The sequence below is a fragment of the Muscardinus avellanarius genome (assembly GCF_963383645.1).
Source record: "Muscardinus avellanarius genome assembly, chromosome: 11".
Taxonomy (NCBI): Eukaryota; Metazoa; Chordata; class Mammalia; order Rodentia; family Gliridae; genus Muscardinus; species Muscardinus avellanarius.
In genome coordinates, this window is record NC_137797.1 from 6,244,212 (window position 1) to 6,258,392 (window position 14,181).

Here is a 14,181-nt window from a genome sequence, read left to right on the forward strand (position 1 = left end):
CCCACGGAGACGCAGGGGCCTGACACAGAAGAGACACTGGCCCAGACTCAAATCCTAGCCTGTCCTGGAGTCAGTGGCAAGTCCCCTCCCTTTTCTTGGACTCAGCCTCCCACCCATCTGAGTAAACAGACCGGGGGTCATGACCCGGACATCCCAGGGACGGTGGAACTCGGTCCCCCCAGACGTTGCCCCAGAACCTGTGGGCCTGGAGCTGCCAGGCCATCCCATTCCGTCAAGTCAAGCCAGAAATCTGGATCTCCACATGCAAACACCTCATGTTTTAAACACAAGTGCCATGTTCCTCTGGCCCAATCAAACAGGGGCAGGGGCCGGCATCGGCCTCCGGGCCACTCAGCTGCCACTGCCCAGGAGTCCCTCCCACTGGGACACGGTGGCAGTGAGCGCACACCGAGCGCACGTTAGCAGCTGTGCCCGGCACAGCCCCCCCACCCCCGTGAGCGTCCCCGCCCCCGCCCGTGTCCCCGGGGACCACTTACATCTGCACGTGGGGCGGCTGGAAGCGTCCCTGGTTGATGTTGTAGAAGGTGAAGGCCTGGGTGGGGTTGGAGCTGTATTCGTCCACCTCGATGATGAGCCGGCTGTGCTGCGGTCGCCGGGCGGACATCACGTGCGACTGGGAGAACGCCATGCCCAGGCCGCAGGGGAGCGGGGCCAGGGCCTCGGCCTTCAGGACGCCGGCATCCCACCTAGCGCGCCACATGGGCCTCGGCGGGCCGCCCGGGCATCTCCCACCGCCCGGCCCCCCGCCAGACCTGCGAACAGACTGGGGAGACGGAGCAGAACCGTGCGACAGTTAATCTGTTTGGGATTTGCTTTATTTAACGTCAGATGAAGATTTAGAAAGAGGAAGAGGCGGGGGGGGAGGAAAAAACACAGTCGTACAGCTCAAAAACTCATTACGAATTTTTCCAACTCAGCAATTTGATGAATATACTTTGGTAAAAAGAAAAGGGAAGGGAAGGAGGAGACGAGGGGTGGGGGGAAACAAACAACCCACAACGCCGCGGACGGGAACGTGCGTGGCCCAACATGTTTAAATACTCCAGACATTTTTTTTTCTCCTTAAGCAAAATCCTCGGGGCCGCGGGGTGACAGGGAGCTGGACAGAGACAATAGCTGGTGTTTTGTCAACAGGGAAGTTAAGTTTCACTTTTCAGAACTGGGGGACAGGAAGGATTCCCCTCCAGCCACACCCCTTCCCGGCAAACCCCCAAAGACACCTACAGGGCCCCACGCCTGCGCCCCAGCAAGCCTGAGCAGGTGGGAGCCACACAGGAGAAAATTCCTCCTCGACATCAATTTGGCCTAAAGATAGCTTTTAGCGGCTCCCAGAGAAGGGATTTCCCGGGGTACTGTTGCTATGCACCCACCCACCCCCAGCAGGAGGCTGGTGGTGGTCCTGAGGGAACAGGGGAGGGGGAGTCTACTAGTAAAAAAAATAATCCCTTCTTCCCCAAAGCCCCATCTTCCTCTCCTGCCCCATCTCAGGAATTCTACTGTCCCCTGTCAATCCCTGAATCCACTGAACCCACCTTGCAGTTCTATCTTTTTTTTTTATTTTTTATTTCCTTGGAAAAGGCAGTTTGCATTTCTATTTACTGGACTAAAGAGCTCATTTGGCAGATTCTACCTTGGCCACTTAGAATGTTGGAAACGAAGATCCAGGTGAGATTCTGTCCCACCCAGACACACTCAACGCTAGGCCCAAGGCCTCCTTGCTAACGCCATCGATTTTTCTTGTTCCTTTTTGTAATTATTTTTTAACTGCGTGAGTAGGAACTGCCTTTGTTTTGGGTGGATTTTTTTTTTTTTTGGGTTTCTCTTTTCTTTTCTTTTTTTTTCTTTTTTTTTTTTTTTGGTCGTCATTAAGACCATCCAATGATTCCATTTGCACTGTATTTAACCAAGGAGAAAATCACGTAATTTAAACTATTCCTGGACAGTCGGATCCCAATCACGTTAGAGGAAGAAAAATCCCTCTTGCTTTGCGCTTGGAAGAAGAATCGACACACTCAGAAAACAAATTAGATTAGGAAAATGACAAAAAATTAGAGTCTGCAGAACATTTTAATTATGCGCAAAGAAGAAATGGGTTATTAATTTTTTAAAAATCTCCACTGTCCTCATGCAAGGTAAAAGAAAACAGTGACATCCCCCTCCTCCCCCACTCGACTCCCCCAGCGCGCATCCTGACTCACACCGCGGCCTCCTCTGGCTTGGGAAGACCAGGGCACACTTGTGCCTGCGCTTTGTCACCACTAATTGCGTCTAAGTGGATCCGCTTCCCTGCGGAGGAGGCTGACGGCCCCCAGCTGGGGGAGGGTCCCCTGGCCTCGCCTTCCTGTCCGCAGCTCCTTCAGGGCCCAAGGCAGCAGACCCCAAGCCCGGGCTCCGTCTGCTCTGAGCTGGTCCTGCTTGGTCCTGCCTGGGTCTGGACGGGAGTTTGAGGCCCAGCATTGTGCCAACTTGCCGGAGGACCTTAGAGAAGCTTATGGACCTCTCTGAACCTCAGCTTCCTCTTTAAAACTGGATCTGATCATGGTAATACCACCTCCCGAGGTGGGTGTGCAGGCTGGATGAGGAAATAAACGGGGGTCATGAGCGCCACGCCTGGCAGGCCCCAAGTATTCAGCCGACAGTCGCTGTGACAGTCATAATCGCTATTCAGCTCAACTTGTTTCTGTGCACCGGGGACTGCTGCCCGCCAGTGCCGCCCAGGTGCTGGGCTGTGGAGTGTGAGCCCTGAGCCTGGGTCTCCCCTCCTCATCCCTGGATGTCCCCAGATCTGTGGCCCTGAACAAGTGGCCCAGCCTCCCCAAAGCACTGCTCCTCGCCTACAAAATGGAGAGAACAGGGTGTCCAACTCAGAATAAGCGAGGTGGCATGTGTACACAGCTTGCCACAGAGCCCAGCACACAGCAAGGGCCCAACAAGCCTTAGGTATTATTATTGTATTAATGTCACCCCAAAGCCCAGCAGGAACACTTCACAAATACTGAACTAGTGAGCGGGTGGATGGAGAAATGAAAGAAAAGAAGGATGGATGGATGGATGGATGGATGGATGGATGGATGGATGGATGGATGGATGTCTGGCCGGACTTTTCCTCTGAGCCCAGCACAGTCCTGGCCGAAGGCAGGTGCCCACAGAGTTCATGGAGAGCTTGAGAGTCATCCCCCCCCCTTGCCTACCTCATCACCCTGCAAGGGGCCTCATGAAAGGGGGCCCGCCCACCCCTGGCTCAGGGATCCAGCACCCCGCAGAGGCCACGGTGTGGGGACCACTCCACACCAGGGGAAAAGCCGGGAGAGGCAGGCAGCGCGCCCTGGAGGCGCCGGCTCTGCGGCAAAATGCTGTATTTCACATAAAGGGGGTTCGCAATGGGCCCTGCTTGGAGGAATCAGGAACTGGGAACGCGGAGCCTTCTTTAATACCCATTTAATATTTATGGAGCCGCAGTAGCACATCAGCCACCGTGCCGGGAACACCAGCCTCTCTGCCGCACCGCCGAGCCACGGAGGGAGAGCAGCGTTTCCAGACACGGGGCTTTCAGCGGGGAAGCGTTTACACCTGGCCCACAGGGCAGGAGGCCTGGGACCACCGCGGGGAGACCCCCTAGGGCCCATCCCCGCCCCCCCAGCCGAGTGACCTTGAGCCAGCCACATGTCCTGGCAGGGTGGCAGGTGCCTCCTGGGAACATGGGGACGGCGGAGGGGAGGAAGGGGGAGGGAATGGATGCGCCAACTTATGCCGAAGACACTTGATAAAGCCCTACGTCAGTGTCTGCCAAAAGGGTAAGAGAGAGTCCACCCCGCAAGGCCAGTGCTGAGAACAATACAGCAAACGTGTAAGTTGATGGAAGAGGAAGAGGCTTTCGGGTGATCACAGGTACTGGTAGAAGACAGAAGCAGGGGATGGGCTGAGCAATTCTTGAAAGTGGGCCGTGGAGAAGGGCCTGTCCACAGTGGTCAGAGAGGAAGCCGAGGAAGCAGGGCTCCACTCAGGTCACGGCTGGACACTGGGCGTGCCTCTCCTCCCCTCCTCTTCCACTCCACACTGACCCGTCATGGCTGCAAAGGGGATGGGATGAACCTTGACCCTGCCTGTCCATAAAGGTCCAGTGGACCCTGATTGGGAAGCTCCGGGCCCTCCATGCCCAGCACTGGTGGAAAAGTTCCCTCCGTTTCCGTTCAGGGCTTGCTTTTTGAAAGTCTTAGCCTTTTGAAAGATGGTCTCGCTTGTTTTCCTCTTGAAGGATCTATTTGTTGGTCCTGAGCTGCCGAAATCCAGAAAGGCCGGGACACTCAACAGGGAGGCGAGGCATCAGCCCAGACCCTGGGGAGCAGGGAGCCATCGGGCGCCCACCATACGGAAGGATGGTGTCCAGGAAAGAGGTCCGGCCTCCCCGCTGGCCACTCCCCAGCCTCCTCTGCCTGTGGCCCTGTCTCCACAGCCACACCACACCAGCCTCCATAAAGCGTTTCCAAACTCACCCCGCGCACACCCAGGCCCTGAGCTACCTGCACCCCAGGGAGCAACTATTCCCAGCTCAGCCTCTCGGGCTCCCTGGAACACCGGGACTGCTCTTCCCTGGACTTTAAGGTCACTCAGCCCAAGGTGGCTCGGGGCCTTGGAGACCTCTTCCCTGACCCCAGGCAGGGGAAGAACCTACATCCCCCCTCCAGGGTTTCCCTTATCAAAGCCCCAGCACAGGGCCAGACTCTGTGTCTCAGCTAAATGAGAAACCAGAAAAACAAACAAGATATAAATGAAAATAAAGCATCACAGGCCTGTGTCTGACTGCCTGCAATGAAGCAGCTTAATCCGCTTGTCTGTGGTTTTTGACCTGCCATGTGCAGAGGCTGAAACCTCCCTCCCTGAGGCAGCCAGAAATTAAAAGCACACAGCCGGCGCCCAACACACAGTAGGTGTGCACTAAATGCTTTGTCCAGTCCGCTTGGAAGATTCTGATGAAACCCAACAGCTCTGCAGGAACCATGGGCACCCAGCAGAGATTTCTGCATGGCCACACAACTCCCAGGCCTGGAAGCCCCCAGGCCCCTGGCCCCATCCTTCCAGTCTCGCCATGGGTAAGTCACCAGGTGTTCTACTGCCCGGGCCCTAGAGCTGGCCTCACCCAGCACAAGCTGCCCCTGGATCATTTTTCTAGGCACTACAGAGCACGGGTCAGCCCCAAAGACCCATCCTCCTCCAGGCCATACTGTGTTCTGGAGCCCGTGATCGAGACATGAAACTAGCCCTCAAAGGGCTTGGGGTCCTGTGGGAGCAGCCAGGCAGATCAACAGACCGCTAGAGCATGCTCTTCAAGCGCGCTCTCCCTCCCTCCCTCCCTCCCTCCCCCCCTCTCTCTGTGGTGGTGGTGGTGGTACTGGGGTTGGCACCCAGAGGCTTTTCTACCTCCAGGCTACACTCCCAGACATATTTTCTATTTTATTTGGAAACAGGATCTCACGAAGTTGCTGAGAGCCTCACTAAGTAGCTGAGGCTGGCTTCGAACCTGCGCGATCCTCCTGCCTCAGCCTCCCAAGCACGGGGATTACAAGCGTGCGCCACCACGCCCAGCTTGGAGCTCTCTTATATAAGAAATTAGTATGGTAGAGAGGGTCTGTGGGCTCTGAAGAAGACCCCACCCGGCTGTGAAACTAGAGACCAGAAAGGAGAGACTCTGAAGCACTCACACAGAAGTTCGGCAGAAAGAGACGCCCAGGCCGTCCAGTGGTTCAAACGGTCTAACGGTGCGTGTGGGAAGCTGGGCACACTTGTAATCCCAGTGCTCGGGAGGTTGTGACAGCAGGTTTGAGGTCAGCCGCAGCAACTTAGACCCAGTTTCATAATCACATTTTTTTTTAAGTCTGGGGGTGTCGCTTGAGGGTAGAAAGCCCCTGAGTTCAATCCTCAGTGCCAGAAAGAAAAGGAAAAAAAAAATATGTGCAGAAACCTTGGAGTTGGCACTCCCTGGGGCGTTGCTGATCTGCTCCGCAGCACGCTTGGAGCTCGCACTCCCAGCCCACACGGACGCCCCAAGTCAGCCGGGCTGTGGCAGGGCTGGTTTTGTCTGTGGACTCCATGCCATTTGTAGGAGGATCCTTTCTGGCTCTCTGAAACACTCTGATTCAAAAGACTAAGGTCAAGCCGGGCGTGGTGGCGCACGCTTGTAATCCCCGCGCTTGAGAGGCGGAGACAGGAGGATCGCACAGGTTCGAAGCCAGCCGCGCTGGCGTAAGAGACCCTGTTTCAAAAATATAAAATAGGCCTGGGAGTGTAGCCCGGAGGTAGAAGGGCTTCCAGGAACCCCAGTACCACCAAAAAAAAAAAAGACTAAGGTCACTCTAAACAGAAGCCAAGCCAGAGGCTGAAGACACCCGTCACAAGTCACCAACATCCCTCTCCCACTGTCCATTGCATGTCTTTAACAATAACTGCAAGGTAAGGACAATATTGTGTTTCCTGAACCCAAAATCCGATGGCGATGGAGGACCGCAGCGGAGCAGCTGTCTGGGTAAACCGCAAGGAGCCTCCAGTGCCCTCCCGGCTGCGTGTTCTGAAGAACCCAGCCCTTGGGGAGCGTTCACCACCATTCCAGCCGTGCCTTGGCACATCCTGAAACTGTGATCAGGGGCCCAGGGCGCCCCAGCCTCTCCCTCCGACGAGCCCAAGGTGCAGGCTGTCTTCGGGCTGCTGGTTCTCAGAAATGCAAAGCTGAAGACGCCACTCAGGGAAACACTACTTCCAGAGGGTTTTGCTGCAGAGTGGCAAAATGTAACACACACACACACACACACACACACACACACACACACACACACCAGCTAACACTCTCACTATGGCCTGGAGACAACACTGAATAGAAAAGTACCAAGGTGTGGAGTTCAGGAAGGATTCTTTTACAAGCTGAGCTTTCCACACAAGCTCAACACTCACTTTTAAACTGTCTTTTCTTTCCCTGTTTTGCTTGTGACTGAAAATATGCAATTGATCAGCTGAGTTTTGAAATGGTATAAAGAGTAAAAACATAAATAAATAAAATAAAAATAAAACTTGAAGGAAAGAGAAAAGAACACACAACTCCATTGTGTGGGAATCCAACCCAGGAAACCCCGTGATGTCCGAAAATGATCCAGGCTTATGGGGCATGGTGGCACACCTCTGTGATCTCAGTAGTTGAGAGGCTGAGATAGAAAGATTACAGGTTCGAGACCAGCCTCAGCAACGTAGCAAGGCTCTGTTTCAAAATTTAAAAAATAAAAAGGGCTGAGGGTACAGCTCAGAGGTAGAGCACCCTGGGTTCAATCCCTAGTAGCAAAAACTAAAAAAGAAAAGAAAACAATCCGATCAAGACTTATATTAGACCTCCCTCTGCCGCCACAATGGGTTTCCACGCAAAGCAAATCCTGGCTGGCAGCTGGTATTTGTGGCTCCAGCGAATGGCTGATGAGCTAAGGAGATGAAGGAATCCGCGAATACAGTGAGAATTAGAGGCTATTCCTTGAGAAGGGATCAACCACAAGTGACTTTAAAGCATTTGCCACTTAAAAACCTTTTAGCTGGGCCCATTTTGAATTATGACTACATGATTTTAAATTACACTTTCTAATTCCTCGCCCCCACCCCCACCCAAGCAGCCGGGGCTCCTTCATTTGCCAATTATGTACTTTTATTTCAGAAGGATGAAGAGTGCTACTTACTGGATCGTGTCCTGTCGGCCACAGATATCTGCTCACTTATTCCCTTAATTTTAGACGGGATGCACTCGGCTCAGCGGGCTGGGCTTCAAAGCCTAAACATTCTCCACTCCCACGGCACAGAACGAGGCCGCAAGGCTCGGGCCAAGGAAGATGTTTGCAAAGCCGTGCTCCAGTCCATAAATTATTATAATTCTTGGTGCTTTCGATATCCATCTAGCAGATCAGCAATCACATAGATAATAGTAGTGACCCGAGTTTTAGTAGTGACTTCTGCCAAGTGCGATGTCCAAGTTTTCAAAACAAAGCTCGTGAGATTCGTGCATCTCGGGGACTGGCATGAGAAAGCTGCTCGGATGCAGTTCCAACACGCACAGACAACACACACGCGCACACACACACACGCACACACACGCACACACACACGCACACACACGCACACACATGGAGATAAGAGGTACATGTGGAAAAGCCCAGTCTGCATCCCCTCTCCACAGAGACACCAAATTACACTCGACATGAATGAGGGCGGGGGACAGACGTGGCAGGGGGGGGACACCCAAGAGGGTCTCGGTTGTTCAACATTCAAGTGCAATTTGGGAAGAAAGTAAATGCAGATTTACAGTTCTCGTGGAAACCTATTAAACAGATGTCACCGGAGCATAACCAAGGCAGCCCTATGGCAATTCTACACTTCCGTCTGCGATTGGGTTTGGACCATATTTTATGATCAGTTTGTGAGTGAGTGTGTGCGTGTGTGTGTGTGTTACTCTTCTTTGTGGCTATGTGGGAATTCGCAATAAAGGATTCCTGATTCGACTTCCAAAGTAGGATCAACTGGCTAATGTGCCTGGATGACAAACTTATCTAAAGCAAAACTCCCTTCTCCCTCCTGCGCCTGCATTGCACAGGGAGCCCCGAGCAGCTCGGGGTTGCGGGAGGAAGCATCTGCCTGTCCCATGAACACCGAAATGCCAAAACCACCTGGTTAGGAAGGGGGACAGGCAGGGTGCAGGAAGGGCTGACGTTTCCCCAATGGGGACGCATCGTTTCCCCCAAACGTAAGTGCACTGGAGACTGGAAGGAGGCATCGTTTTTCTCCTTGAAGTGATGAAATTAGCCCAGCGATGCCAAAAGTCTTTGCGTGCGTCAATGCTGAGCCTCCAATCCTTCTTGGAAGCATCGGGGATAGAACTGTGAGGACCACCAATAGCCAATTACGCTACAAGAATAAACTTTCGGGTGTAGATGGGGTGGGAAGGGGAACCTGCCCACACCTGTCTCAGAACTGGATGCAGATCACAACCAACCCAAGGGGCGATTTCTTTGCTTTTTTTTTTTTTTTAATTGAATCTACTTCTGTTTATAATCAGTAAAAAGGTTCTGACATCAAAGTGGTCAGGCTCACATGTGAGACACACAGTTCCATCCTTGGCTACTTTGCAGAAAGGCACAGAGAGAACCAGGAACACCTCGAGTCACTATGGGAGTTCAAAATTAATACATACAGGCCGGGCGTGGTGGCGCACACTTGTAATCCCAGCATTTGGGGGGCAGAGACAGGAGGATCGCGGTTCGCGGACAGCCTCAGCTACTTAGTGAGGCCCTCCGCAACTCAGTGAGACCCTGTTTCAAAGTAAAGAATAAAAAATAGGGCAGGGGATGTGGCTCGGAGGTCAAATGCCCCTGGGTTCCACCCCCAAACCCGCAAAAAAAAAAAAAATAATACATACATACATACATACATACATACAATCTCAATTTGTTAATTTTTCTCTTTTTCTTCGTCTTTAATTTTATTTGTAGTCTGTGTGGGGAGGGGGTAATTGAGGATTGAACCCGGGGCATTCTACCTCTGAGCTATACCCCTGGCCCTTTTTATTTTTATTTTTATTTTTTAAACAGGATCTAAGTTGCTAAGAGGGTCTTGCTAAGTTGCTGAAGCTGGCCTCGAACCTGTGCTCCTCCTGTCTCAGCCTCCGGAATACTGGAATTACAGGCATGTGCCACCACACCTGGCTTAAGTTTTCTTTTTAATGAAATCGGGCTGCCTTATCGGCCATCGATATTTAAAATGAAAACAGAGCCTAACTAAGCTTTATCTCATTAGGAGGAAAAATAGTGAAAATAAAGTAAAACATTTGTGTTGGCAGCAGACTGGCCGGATCGCCAGGGGAGCCAGGCTGAGTCAAGCTAATCAAGGGACCATTTATACCTCTGCCCAGCGCCACCCCCAGAGAGAGGCCTCGCTTCTGTTTATTTGCTATCTGTTTCTCCTTCCTCGGGGGTTGCTTTTGCTCTGCGTCTTTTAGTCACCTCTTCGCATCCGAACCAGTCACAGTGGCGGTCTAGAAAGGATGCGGGCTGGTGGTGTTGCTGCGTGGGAGCACCATCCAGGGAGGACCGCTGCAGGGCCTGGCCTTCCAGTGGACGGCACAGTCTCAACGGTGCTTGCAGTGTAAGAAAACACTCCATCCTCTCTTCTCCCTGCCCCCCCCCCCCGGTGTGGGTGCACCTCACCCTGGAGGCTCAGGCATCCCGGTCAGAAGGAGAGCCCCACACCCAGGCCTGCCTCTTCTCTGAGGGGTCAGTCACTGTGATCTGAGAACCTACGCCTGGGCCTCTGCACCTGGGGATCCCCGTCCCCCAAGGCCCTTGCTCCAGAGGCGCAGGCAGACAAAGGTACCTACTGCCGAGCACAGAGGAGGAAAACAGGAAGGGAAATGCATGCACAGACCCTCTTTTTGTTCCTGGTGAGGGAGGGGCCAAGGGAGAGACATGTCACGCTGTCACTTTAAAGATTTTGAAGACGATTCAGGGATAACACAGAAATCCCACCCTTAACTGTAGCTCCCTCGACTTGAAAGGCATGAACTCACCCCCACTAATTGCATATTTTCTGTGCATAATATTTACTTGTTAAAAGTCTTTGCCTGGCCGATTAATTTCCTCTGCCCCGCTATTCATGATCGGTTCGTGGGCCTGAAATTTAAAAAAAAAAAAAAAAGAAGAAGAAGAAGGCATCTCGATGGATTAAAAGATGATTGCCCTTTGGGGGAGGCATTGTTTTATTTTATTTTATTTCCAGAAGTCCACAACCAGTACCTACAATACTTTTTTTTTCCTCCTGAAGGTGCCCCTTTGCTGAAATCAGCCACCACCCTTAATTCTTAACACAAGTACAGAGACTTGTACTCTGTATGTTGGCCTAAGGAGAGAGGTGCATGTCCCAGGTGGGAGGGCAGCGCGTCCAAGGAGAACATGTAAACTTAGACCACACTTTGATCCGATGAAGATTTAATAGTCCCGTGACTGGACTGGAAAATCTTAAAAAGCAGCTTTTCTAGAACCATTTTTCTATACATCCATCTGTGTGCCTCTGACCCAGCATGGGCCCTGGAAGAAAACCCTAAAACGTCCCCTCTTTGACCTAAATCTAGACCCAGCTACTGGTCTCTAAGTGCAGTCCCCCGGGCGAGGGCCGGGGTGGGTACCAGCGGTTCTAAGAGCATCTGCACAGTGGTCACACCTCATCCCAGGCACAGCAGGCACCCGGAGCCTCCCCGCATCAGCACCATAGGGATCTCATCCGATCCGAGTCTTCCGGATTTCCTGGGGCCGAGGAGTATAAATGGGAAAGCGGCCCACGTTGGAGCACTTCCGAGCACACCATTAAACCTCCGTGCCTGGATTATCGCCTTTTGACTAACCACCAGCCAATTAATGTTCCTCCAACCAGCAAGCACTCGAATAGATGTAACCGTTTCACCGAAATCCATCTTGAGAAGAAAAGATTTTACAAGTGTTGTGGGGCTGCCACTTGGAAAGCCAATTTACAGGAAGCCGGGCGTCTTGAAGCAGTTTATTATACATGGCTCTTGCAGGGCCCGGTATCTGCACCTCGCTCCCTACGCCTCTGAGGCTCCAAAGTCCTGGATTCCTCCCTGCCTCAGGCCACTGAATGCACAAGCCCCCTCCCCAGAGGGTCTCCCCGGGGCTCGGCCTCAGAGCTGGGAGGACTGGTCAGCCAGCGGCCTCTCTGGCATCCCCCAGGCATTTTTAGCCACCTGACAAATCACTCCTGAAGTTGGTTTAATATTTCCCCCTTTGGCCAAGGCCAGTCCCGATACTGAGTAGGACCTCTCGCACCCCACCCCGGTGCACCGATTCCGCCGACGGCCCCCCACCCCCGGCTCAGCCCTGCAACAGCCCCTCACTTTTGTTCCCCCGTTTAATTTCATAACTGTTTGCTACTTAATAAGCTCTCCCGGGCTACTCAGTGGAGCAGTGGAAATGGGGGGAGGCAGCTAAGCTCCTGGGGGGTGCAGGGAGAGAGTCCAGCCCATCACCAGGACAGACACCCCAGAGGGGGCAGGTGGATAGCGGCAGGGGCCAGTTCCAGAGTGGGGCCTCCTGACCCCGCTGGGCCACCCAGCCAGAGCCAGGAGGGTCGGGAGGGATGGCGCAGGGTGGGTCTGGAACCCCAAGCCTGGCCCCCAGGCTCCAGGACGCCGCAGGCAGCTCTTCTGGGCTCTTAGGCTCCTACCCAAGCCCGGGGAGACTGTGCCTGAATTCTCTCTCCTACAGCATGTCCCAGAATAAATACACAAGAGACAGGACTGCTCCTTAGCACTGCAGCCCGTGAAATACTCCCTCCGAGGGCTGGGACCCGGCTGGTTTACACCGAATCCCGCGCCAGGCGCTCGGCAGGCAGCAGTAAAGATGTGTGCAACGGGTGAGTGGACGGATGGACGGACGGACGGACGGACGGACGGATGGGCGATGGGTGGACGGACGGATGGGAAAGGATGAAGTTTCCGGCGATGCCCAGCTGCAGCGCCCACTGGACCAGCACGCCCCCCGCAGGGGCCGGCTGCGCACAGTAGGCGCCCAGCGCCGGGACCGCTATTGTTACGGTGGCCGCGCTCGCACCCGCCGGCCCGCGCCCTCCGCGCTCCCGGCCGGCCCGGCCAGCCGGGCAAAAGTTTCGCTGACCCCGCGCCCCCGCCGCGGCCCTCCGCCCACCCCGCCGGACCCGCGGGCGCCCGGCCGCGGCGGCCAAAGTAACTTTGCGGGCGCCCCCGCCCCGCGCCCCCCGCGCCCCCCGCCCTACCTGCCCGCTCCGCTGCGGCCGCGCTCGGCCGAGGCTGGGCCGCTCCGGGCGGGCGGCGGGCGGGGGCTCCTCGCGGCCGCCGCTCCGAGGTGCGAGTGCAGCAGACTCCTCCTTCGGGGGGCGGGGGGCGCCGCGCCCCCTCCCGCGCCGCCCGCGCGCCGCGCCGCCTCCCGGGCCCGCAGGCCGCCCAGGCCTCGGCCGCCGCCCCCGGCCCGCCCGATCGCGGCCAGCGCCCCCGCGGCCCGGGCCGCCCGCCCTCACCTCCGCCGCCGCCGCCGCCGCCGCGCCGCCCCCGCCCCGCGACCCCCGGGGCCGGCCCCTGCCGGGGAGCGCGGCCGCCCGCGCCCGCGCCGCCAATGGCCGGGGCCTCCTCCTCCTCCGAGCCCCGCTGCCCTCGGGCAGCCCCGCGTCCGGACGGGGAGAGCGCGACCCTGCGCCCAGGTGCAGTGCGGAGGCTGCGGTGGGGGGACACGGGTGCCCGCGGGGACGCAGGTCACTCTGGCCTGGGCCCCCCAGACTGACAGGGCTGGGCAGGAGCCCCGCAGAGGACCCTCGAGCCCCCCAACAAGTGTTTGTGGCTCCCCCTCCCCCACCCTACGCTCAGGCCTCCCAGGCCCCAATCAGGTCATCAGACAGGGTCCCCGGGGGGACACTGCAGGACCCGGCCTGGGCTGCCCGCTGAGAGCCCAGGTTGCTGGGGGGGGGCAGGTGTAAGAAGGGACCTGGTGTGGCCTTTCCTAGGAGACCCCCAGGACTGTGCCCAGGAGGACAGTAGGAATGGCGGGACATTCCAGGGGGAGTGAGGGGCTTCACACACACACACACACACACACACACACACACACACACACAGGCCTGCAGCTGGCTTGGGATAGTGAGTTCAGTGCTTAGAAGCAGGGAGAAGGTGCTGGGGGGGCAGGTCAGGAATGCTGGGGCACTTGGCTGAGGGGTGGGCTTTACTAGAAGGGGAGGGGGCCACAGAAGATTTCCAGCAGGGCCTCCACGTGGTCGTTTATCATTTCAGAGCTGGCCTTAGTGTCGCCGAAAGGCCCCTTCCGCTTTCTGGCCACTCTTCATCCCACGCTCAGCCTGGGCCCCTTTTCCTCCAGGGCCACAGACTTCCAGAGCACAGTGGCTCTGAAGTGCTGGTGGAGAAAATACCGTGCCTTCCCGGGAGGCGAGGCTTGGACGCAGTACTGCAGCGGACTCCACCTGCCCCTGCCAAGGCCGAAGCTGCAGCTTGACCGTGGCCTGGGGAGATCCCAGAGGCCCCCGGCTTTGAGACAGTGAGGACGTTGCCTTCCCGGTCCCTGGGGAGAGAGGAGAGCTTCCTGTGACTACCAT

The 14,181-nt window shown here is 55.7% G+C and overlaps 1 protein-coding gene across 1 annotated transcript in view; it reads right to left on the reverse strand.

Annotated features, from left to right (window-relative positions):
• MPPED1 (metallophosphoesterase domain containing 1) overlaps positions 1–721 on the reverse strand; it is a gene marked incomplete at both ends in the record, with an annotated part of 66,999 nt that extends 66,278 nt beyond the window's left edge. Inside the window, one exon of the mRNA XM_080706227.1 lies at positions 498–721. Coding sequence (XP_080562353.1) covers positions 498–721 — 224 coding nt within the window. The remainder of the gene's footprint in view (positions 1–497) is intronic.
• Between the last annotated feature and the right edge of the window lie 13,460 nt (positions 722–14,181).